The following is a 9,403-nucleotide window of genomic DNA, read 5'->3' on the forward strand; positions in this document are numbered from 1 at the left end:
CACACACACACACACACACACACACACACACACACACACACACACACACACACACACACACACAGTGTATCTCTCTCTCTCTCACACACACACACACACAAACTCTCTCTCTCTCTCTCTCTCTCTCTCTCTCTCACACACACACACACACACACACACACACACACACAAACTCTCTCTCTCTCTCTCTCTCTCTCTCTCTCACACACACAAACTCTCTCTCTCTCTCTCTCTCTCTCTCTCTCTCTCTCTCTCTCTCTCTCTCTCTCTCTCTCTCTCTCTCTCTCTCTCTCTCTCTCCTTTACTCACTTGGTGTCCTGCTCCTGTGTGGGCAGTATTTGTAGCTGACGAGGGCCAGGGCCAGGCAGAGCACCACGATGAGGATCACCGCGCACGCCAACACAGCCCTCAGCCACGCAGACACACTAGAGGCTAACACACAGGGGACACAGAGATGACATGTGTTAGCACAGCTCTCAGCCATGGAGATACACTAGAGGCTGATAACAAGACAAGAGGGGACACAGAGATGACATGTCTGATGATCACCCCTCCCACCAACACAGCTCAACTGCCAATTGCATGTGATATCCTAGCCTGGTCCTGACCATCCCATAACACTACGATTTCATTTCAGACAATCCTTTGGCGGAGGTATGTAGGATGGCGCGTAAGGCTAGCGATATCCGGCCCCTCAGTCAATATTGGAAACCCAATGTCTTATAAGAATGTCATTACTGTTACTGCTTACAAAAAACATGTGTGGTTAGTTCACAAAACCTAAAATGTGCACCATTTGTAACACAAATCTTGCACTTTCTCTAATTACGTAAGTTATTTAGTTTATCATTTAATTTAAGGAGTCAGGGATGGTTAACTTGTTACATTTAGAGACAAGTCTAGCCTTACTTAACAAACCATATAATTCAAACAAATATAGTTGTGTCCTCCCAACAACAATGTGAATCAAGTCGCCAGGACTTAAGACCTTGAACGTCAAAGTAAAAATCTTGAGTTTCTGGCAACGGTGGATCACGCGGGAGCAACGTGACGTCAAATGATTCATCACAAAGACGTTGGTTCCATCTCTGCACAGCAAATTCCCCAGTGTCAGATTTCTAGAGTTCAAGCAAATGAACACTATCTAGTGTGAAACATTTCATTCACGACACTATTGGAGTTCACGCAGGCCTGGTGCTGTTGTTAATTTCCAGAGTTCTATCACGTGAACACCAATCAGTGTTGGGTTCTACATCCGGGATATTTTGCTGAACATGTTCAAAACTCTAGTGATGATGATGATTCTGCCATTTTCTCCAAACCGTTTCAGAAGTCGCCTCATCAAGTCAAGTCAAGTCAAGTTGGTTTTATTGTCAATTTCTTTACATGCACTGGTCATACAAAGAATTTGAAATTACATTTCTTGCTTTCCCATTCAGACATAGACTAATCTAGGTAAGGACATAGACAGTATAGACATAGACAGTACTCATACATGGACATAAGACAGTATGGACATAGACAGTGCTCATACAGACATTTAAAGTGCAAGACTGGACAACAGAAGACTTATAGAGAAAATACATTAAGAGGACGTATTTTGTTGTGCTTTTTCTAAAAGTCCTTTATAGCGTTCTGACATAGTAATAGTAGCATTTGAAGAAAAATAAATATTAAAATAGGTCTATCAAGTACACCAGCAGCAGTGTGTGTGTGTGTGTGTGTGTGTGTGTGTGTGTGTGTGTGTGTGTGTGTGTGTGTGTGTGTGTGTGTGTGTGTGTGTGTGTGTGTGTGTGTGTGTGTGTGTGTGTGTGTGTGTGTGTGTGTGTGTGTGTGTGTGTGTTTGTGTTTGCCTCATGTGAAGTGTTGGCACCTGCTACTGCTTTTGTCTTAGATATGCACGCCCAAACACCAGCATCCAATTTTAAATCAGAATATTGCCACCTAGGAAACAAAATTAGGCTATCTTGTAAAGTGCCATTGCACATTTGAAAGTCAAAAATGCTGCATGACATGATTGACATTGCCTACCATCAACCAGGAACAATGGTAGTGCCCAATAAATCTGTCAATTAGGCACGCGACAGGCGCTTGAGAGCCTATAAGAGACACGACAGATTTTGAAGATGCCTGGGTGTCGGCTAGAGCCCTACACACAGTCTACATATTAGGGTACAAAATATGCTCACAATCAACCTCTCCAATACAATGTTGAGTTTTAGTTATCATACATCTGACAGCCAGCCAGTGCCACGTTTAGGTAGCAAAAAAACCCGACAGCCAGCTGTAGATATGCCTCGGAAAAATAGGCTAAGATTTCATGTTTCAACTGATTTGCTTTGCAATTCGTATTTTTGATTGAAGCTTCCTAAATTAAGTTTTCAAATTTAGATTCACCTGCACCTCGAGACAAAGGGAGGGGCAGCATGCGCGTTGCGGGGGCACGCGCAGCTCTACATGGGAGGGAGGGGGGAGCAAGCATGCATGCGACCAGGGCAGAGACGCAAAATATGTCGAAGATGTCGTGGGAGTAGAGCGACTGCCCTGACGGCCTGAGGTGAGCTGGAAACATAGCAGACTACACAGTATTAAACTACATGATCACAATTAATGTCTCTTAAAGCCGATCTCGAGTTTAGGACGTTTAGTGATCCTAAATAATCTGACAGCCGGTGTGCCACGTTCAGATATTGGGGGAAAACGACAGCCAGCTAGCTTGCAGTCAACGTTTTACATGGCTCAGGTTGTTTTGTGGAAGGCTAACCCAACTAAGAAACATGCAGATGACATGTCGTTTTATCAAGCAAGAGAGAACTTAGCTAAAGGAAGCACATCTCTGCAGAGTTGGCTGCAAAAAAATGAACAGGTGCAGGTGAGGCAGAGACTCTTTTTCAGGATTGTAGAGGTTTGATCTTGGTGAGACCGCTAGGAAAGTGCTTTTTCTTACGCTGATATATTCTCCGACCCAAAGATAGGCCTACTGTTTCCACTGTCAATGTCCATGTAATTGAAATAAATCCACTCCACATGATAACTGACGTTTACTGTTCTTCTCAAGACATAGGCCTACAAAATGTGCATGAACTAAATAAAATATCTGTAATGAAAATAAAAGGTTATAAAGTCTGCGAGAAGCTCGGAGCTTCAGAGCAACAGATAAGAACTGGTCGCTCCCACACGCCACGGTTCTTTGCGATCTGAAATGAAAGCCGGCTCGTCAATTCTTAAAGCGACAGTACACATTTTTAATATAGGCTACAAAAGACCCAACAAATGACCTAAACCTGTGAATTCTTATTGTTTTAGCTTTCCTATATAATATTCATCATTTTAATCATGGAATATGCCTATTAATGAAATTTCAAATTCAAATTAAATGATCTTTTTAACCATTTTTAAACTATTTCTATTTATTATAACTTAAAGTGTACTTTAAGCTGCTACAAGGATTATAAAGATGACAGTGGGTTAATTGATTAAGCATCCTCATATTTAGCCTATTAATTTACTCATCATTTCATTTCATTTAAGATGAGGATGACTCAGAGCCACAGACCTCTGCACATAGGGCAGGTAGGCATAAGACTGATCATCTCTGTGACTGATACAGGTTTAATCAAGGCTTTTTCTCATAATTTCATTTAATTCAGGGGCAGCCACATACCACACATGAGGAAATGTGGATCAGGAGACATTTAGGGCAGGTGATCATCTCTGATATGATTAATAGGTAGGCCTACATGTTTAAAAACTAGCATGTTATATCATATGGTACGCATATTCAAGATACTATACAATAAAATAATATGAATAATTATGACAATAATATACTACTTCTACTACTACTACTAAAAATAATAATACCCATGGTGCAGTTTCCTAAAAATTCTGAAGGCCGCTCATTGTTGATGGGTTTTTTGTTTGTTTTTGTTTTTTTGTTGTTGTTTTTTTGGGGGGGGTGTTGCCCTTTCTTCAGGTTAGAGCAACTGCCCTTTGAGATTGTGCACGTCCCTGCCAGTATATAAACTCAGACTGTCACAATGATTGAGTTGCTTGCCTAAATGGCACAGCACAGTGCTAGTTCGCTGACAGCCGACTGACTTACTGACAGGTTTGTTTGTTGGTTAGTGAGCTGACTGACTGACTGACTGACTGACTAACGGACTGGTTTGTTTGTTGGTTGGTCGGCTGCACTACTGACTGACTGACTTGTTAGTTGGCTGGCTGGCTGACCGCCGACTGACTGTTGGCCGGCTGTTTGGCTGACTAACTAACAACTGACTCTTTTGGTTGGCTAGCTAGCTATTTGGTTGCTAGTGGGTATTGTGGCAGGTATCCTGTTTGCTGTGTTGCTTATTTGATTAGGAAATCCCAGCTTTGTTTAACTATGGTCCCCCAGTCATTTCTATACACACTTGCAAATATAGTAGTATCATGAAGGAAACTGCAAATATCAAATGGTCACAGTACTGCACACAGTGCTCTCACCAGTTAAGGATAGTTCTGACTATCAGCTTAAGAGAGCAGTGTGACGATGTGGTTCCATGCCACAATTGTCTCGGTCGTGGTGGGGAATGGGGCTTTCAATTAAGAACCAACAATTTCATGGCGTTAAAATGCCAACATGTTAGTGTTGGTGTGAACACTAATCTGTAGTTTAAAACTGTTAGAGTAAGGCTATAAATGATTCAACAAGCATCTGGTGTTAATACTTAACTCTTGCAACTGATATCAATTGTAGCATACTTAAAAAATAAAGTTGGTACTTAGGAAATTAAGTTTGTTCAACATGTCTAAGCTTTGTGAAGCCCACTGTAATTAGGTTAAGCCTACTAAAAATTGAGTTGAAATTGGCAAAAGAATGCTTTGTTGGGAATACTTAAAATCCTTACCTTAATTTTTAAAGTTCTTCCAAGGTCTTATTTTTATGAGTTTACTTGGACATGCCATGACGTCATTGCTATTGCTTCCTACCTGAGCATGACATAGTGACGTCATCGCTGTCCCTCTTGTCTTCCATAAGCAGATCATTGGTCAGTCTGCATCTGTAGCGGCCGTTTTCTCTGAGCTCTGTAAGGTGTAAAGGGTTAACCTTCTCCTTCATCTCTACGTTGTTGTGGAACCAGGTGATGGAGGAGAACCCTTTGGTTCCGCCAGGAACACAGTGGAGGGTTCCTGCACCGGATGAGGAACACGCCACAGACAGCGTTGGAACCGGAACCTTGGCTGTGGAACACACAGATCAGAACAGAATTACTGGAATGGAACCTTGACCGGAGCACACAGATCAGAACAGAATAGGGAATCAAAGTAATGACCTCTAATGAAGTCTTAATCAGTTGTCTTAAGACTGTCTGCATTGTCATAGCAATGTAATGATGTAGTTGTGCCACAGCCATTTTGCCAGAGGTGTCAAAAATTAAAATACAAGTTAAAAAGAAACAGTTTCCTTCCAACACAAGTGACTTATCTGAGTAACCACTAGACCCGTGTACTTGTCTTAAGGTTTTCAGCAAGGAGGTCTACATACTACTTACTGTATCATTGGTTTTCAGTGTTTTTCAGTAACAACGCAGTCTATCTATCTCATTGAGTATAATGGAGTAAATGTTGTTACATCTATTATATGTAATGCCATATTCTAGTGTTGTAATTACACCACAAAAGTACTTTTACTTTTGACACCTCTGCATTTTGCTACTTACGTAATGCAAAGAACTGGCTTTACCAACAGACACGCTAGTTGCCTAGGGCCCCACCACAATCTCCTGTCTGTAGGGGCCCCCAACAGTTAAATACCAGCAAAATGTATTCATAAGGTCCCCACATCTATACTTTGCCTAGTTGTCTAGGGCCCCATAAATGGTAGAACCACTGCCTGCTGGGTGGTATCTAGTGGATGGTGTGTTGTGTGTGCGCGTGTGTGTGTGTGTGTGTGTGTGTGTGTGTGTGTGTGTGTGTGTGTGTGTGTGTGTGTGTGTGTGTGTGTGTGTGTGTGTGTGTGTGTGTGTGTGTGTGTGTGTGTATGTCTGTGTCTGTGTCTGTGTCTGTGTCTGTGCGTGCATGCGTGCGTGCGTGCATGCATGTGTGTGTGCTACTTACCGACCACACACAGTTCCTTAGTAATGGCTTTGATGAGCCTGCCGTCTCGGCCGTGGTGTTCAGCTCTGTAAGTGCCAGACATGGAGCTGGTGAGGTTTCCCAGCAGGAGATCGCCATCGTCATTTACACTCCCGTCACCAGTCACATGCTCTTTCCTTCTCTGGTACACTGGAATGCTCAGGTTGAGTTTCCAGGTGAGAACATCTCCTTGCTGTCTTGTGGAGTTCAACCGGATGGCAAAGGAGCCTCCTTCAAGTGCCCTCATGCACTCACCTACACAGGAAACAATAAGGAGTCAATTTAAATGATTTAAAATAAATATTATTTTTATTTCTATTTCACCTTTCTTTATCCAGGAAGTGGTTTAAAACTGTGTACACACAGACAACGAAAAGGCAGACAGCAAAAAGGAAAGAAATTGGTCAGTTAATGATGATATGACAGGATGTATGGATGGGAGAACTTCATGAAGTGGCTTGATGAAAAGGCTGTTTTTCCAAGTTCAGTTATCATAAGTGGAGTATGTAAATGTACTTTTTCAAAAATGAAGATGAAACGTCTTTGTTAAATACTTTCTGTATTTCTGTATTGTCCTCTTCCCCCATCACAATATGCAGTAAAAACTGGGTTAAATCAACACTAAGAGAGTTCTCTGGGACCAAATGCACTCATTGTCCCTTCAGCCATACTCTATGTGTGATGCTGCTAGCTACTACAAGCTTGCAATTATCCTTGAAGCTTTTGGGTCCAGCTACAGCTGCTAGTGGACCCATAGGATTCAATGATATACACCAGTGTTTCTCAACCTTTTTTCAGGCTAGGCACCCTTTCAATTCATTAAAAATGTCAAGGCACCCCAAACCAACAAGCCGTAACATGGCATCGCATCCGATACCACACAAGCTTAGAAAAGTAACACATTTGGAGACGTAACACGACCTACGTTCGAAGTTGCAGCTGACTGGGGCGACCTATATTTAGCCTACTGTATTGAGCGTAAATGGCAGATGAAAGATTCCACTGACTTCACATTAACTAATCATTTAGACAAATATGTATTATACCACATAATTTAACAGCCACATTTTCGCGGCACCCCTGAGGGGGGCCCGCGGCACCCCTGTTGAGAAACACTGATATACACTATGCTATAGTGGTGTGGATTGGCACTGCCCTCACGATCCGATTCGATCACGATTCGGGAAGTAGCGATTCGATTCGATCCAATTATGTGATCCGATCCGATCCAATCCAATTCTACAATGCATTGCAATGCATTACATTTCTACTGAAAGCAAAGCAAATGTTTAATCAGTCATGATGAGGCAATACAAGTAGTCAGATACTTTTTTGGCTGTTTTCTGTATCAGTCTGTATCAGTCTTGCAATGTTTTGAAGTGCTTTTATTTAATTTAACATTCATTTGCTCCCGAAATATCCATGGAAGTAATTGAAACTTAAAAAAATTGCCGGATCGATTCTGGAACTTGCCGGATCGATTCTGGATCATCCATGCCCCGCATAGATTCGGATCGCCAAATCGATCATTGTTGACACCACTACTAGCTGGGAGATAACATTTGCCTGACAGAAAATCTTGAAGTAGCCTACATATTATCTGATAACAGAAGATAATGGCAGACATATAATTTACCAACCTGCAACTGACAATCATTTATATGCCATAAAAATTATATCAGTGATAAGTCATGATAACTTATCTAGTTAATTAATTCTGCTATACACACCAATGGCAACAGCATGGTTTAACTTGAAAACACAAGTTTACCTGCTCCCTCAGAATTTCAAGTTAATTCAAATCTTAATTGTATGCTGTGGGAAGTTGTGTGTGTTCTTTGAACACAAAGCTGCAATTCAAAGCTTCACACAACTTACGGTAAGGATTTAAATTAACTTGGAATTCTGAGCTAGCAGGTAGGCCTACACGTGTGATATATTTTACAGTGTATACACATTATACATGTATGTATTCATTTACCAACCTGCAGCAGCCTGGACTCCAAGAGAACAGAGGCACAACAGCAGATAAACTGCCTGCGCGTCGTCCATCTTCAACACTCTATACCGTATCTCTTCATGAAGAGAGGATGTGTGTGTGTGTGTGTGTGTGTGTGTGCGTGCGTGCGTGCGTGCGTGCGTGCGTGCGTGCGTGCGTGCGTGCGCGTGCGTGCGTGCGTGCGTGTGTGTGTGTGTGTGTGTGTGTGTGTGTGTGTGTGTGTGTGTGTGTGTGTGTGTGTGTGTGTGTGTGTGTGTGTGTGTGTGTGTGTGTGTGTGTGTGCGTGCGTGTGTGTCTGTGTGTGTTTGTGTGTGTCTGTCTTGATGGGAGTATTCTGCTTTCAGTTCCTTTCAGAGCCATAGTTTCCTGTGTGTGACTTCATGATTGTGCAATAGTGTGCATATTGCAAACCTAACTGACCTGATGTGTGTGTGTGTGTGTGTGTGTGTGTGTGTGTGTGTGTGTGTGTGTGTGTGTGTGTGTGTGTGTGTGTGTGTGTGTGTGTGTGTGTGTGTGTGTGTGTGTGTGTGTGTGTGTGTGTGTGTGTGTGTGTGTGTGTGTACTCAAACATCTTTTAAAAAAAACCTAACCCTTCTTTGCACTTTGCATCTGCCAGCGATGTTGGCCATGATTATGTCCTCTTTGCTCTGGTTATAAAGTGTCTGCCAAATGCAATGTAATGTAATGTAATATGTAATGTGATGTCATGTGTGCATGTTTGTACTTATGTGTTCATGTCAAAAAAGGGTCAGGTGCGCACACATCCCAAAAAGTAATTGTGAGGCCATTTGCTATTGCACACCAACAAGGTGGGGGCCTTGCTCCATGTGGGGCCCAAATTCTGGGCCCCACATGTTTTGACCCCTTTTGCTTGGTTAGTTGTTCTTGCTACTGGCAAAAGTAAAAGTGTTAAAACATTTCCTCCCTAAAAGGTTAGGGTTAGGGATTGTTTTGTTTTGGGCACAGTTTAGCTATTATTACGGGTAATAATCAATGGGAGCACCCCACAAAGATATTAAGGAATGTGTGTGTGTGTGTGTGTGTGTGTGTGTGTGTGTGTGTGTGTGTGTGTGTGTGTGTGTGTGTGTGTGTGTGTGTGTGTGTGTGTGTGTGTGTGTGTGTGTGTGTGTGTGTGTGTGTGTGTGTGTGTGTGTGTGTGTGTGTGTGTTGTGGTAGGCGAATGTCTTGAAAGAAGAGGAAATGTTTCTCTGTCTGTGCTGATTAACTTTACATTAAAGTGATTTGCTACTGCCCCCTACTGGCAGTTTGTAATAATAGCAACAG

General features: G+C 42.3%; 1 protein-coding gene across 1 annotated transcript; it reads right to left on the reverse strand.

The window, feature by feature from the left end:
• Positions 1 to 432: 432 nt before the first annotated feature.
• On the reverse strand, positions 433 to 8,184 carry LOC134459616 (uncharacterized). Its single transcript, XM_063211962.1, has 4 exons — positions 8,106 to 8,184; positions 6,103 to 6,375; positions 4,975 to 5,226; positions 433 to 500 (listed from the first exon to the last, which is right to left on the reverse strand). The coding sequence occupies exons 1-4, from the start codon at positions 8,170 to 8,172 to the stop codon at positions 433 to 435; spliced, it is 660 nt and encodes a 219-aa protein (XP_063068032.1). The 5' UTR covers positions 8,173 to 8,184.
• Positions 8,185 to 9,403: the final 1,219 nt, after the last annotated feature.

This window comes from Engraulis encrasicolus, chromosome 12 (genome assembly GCF_034702125.1).
Source record: "Engraulis encrasicolus isolate BLACKSEA-1 chromosome 12, IST_EnEncr_1.0, whole genome shotgun sequence".
In the NCBI taxonomy this organism is placed as follows: domain Eukaryota; kingdom Metazoa; phylum Chordata; class Actinopteri; order Clupeiformes; family Engraulidae; genus Engraulis; species Engraulis encrasicolus.

Bases quoted from the DNA above. Each gene is read 5' to 3' on its own strand.
- LOC134459616 (XM_063211962.1), bottom strand. From the start codon at position 8,172: ATGGACGACGCGCAGGCAGTTTATCTGCTGTTGTGCCTCTGTTCTCTT. The intron at 5,227-6,102 runs GTAAGTAGCACA...TGTGTTCCACAG, and splicing joins TAAGGAACTGTGTGTGGTCG to CCAAGGTTCCGGTTCCAACG. The intron at 501-4,974 runs GTAGGAAGCAAT...TCTTGTTATCAG, and splicing joins CGTCACTATGTCATGCTCAG to CCTCTAGTGTATCTCCATGG.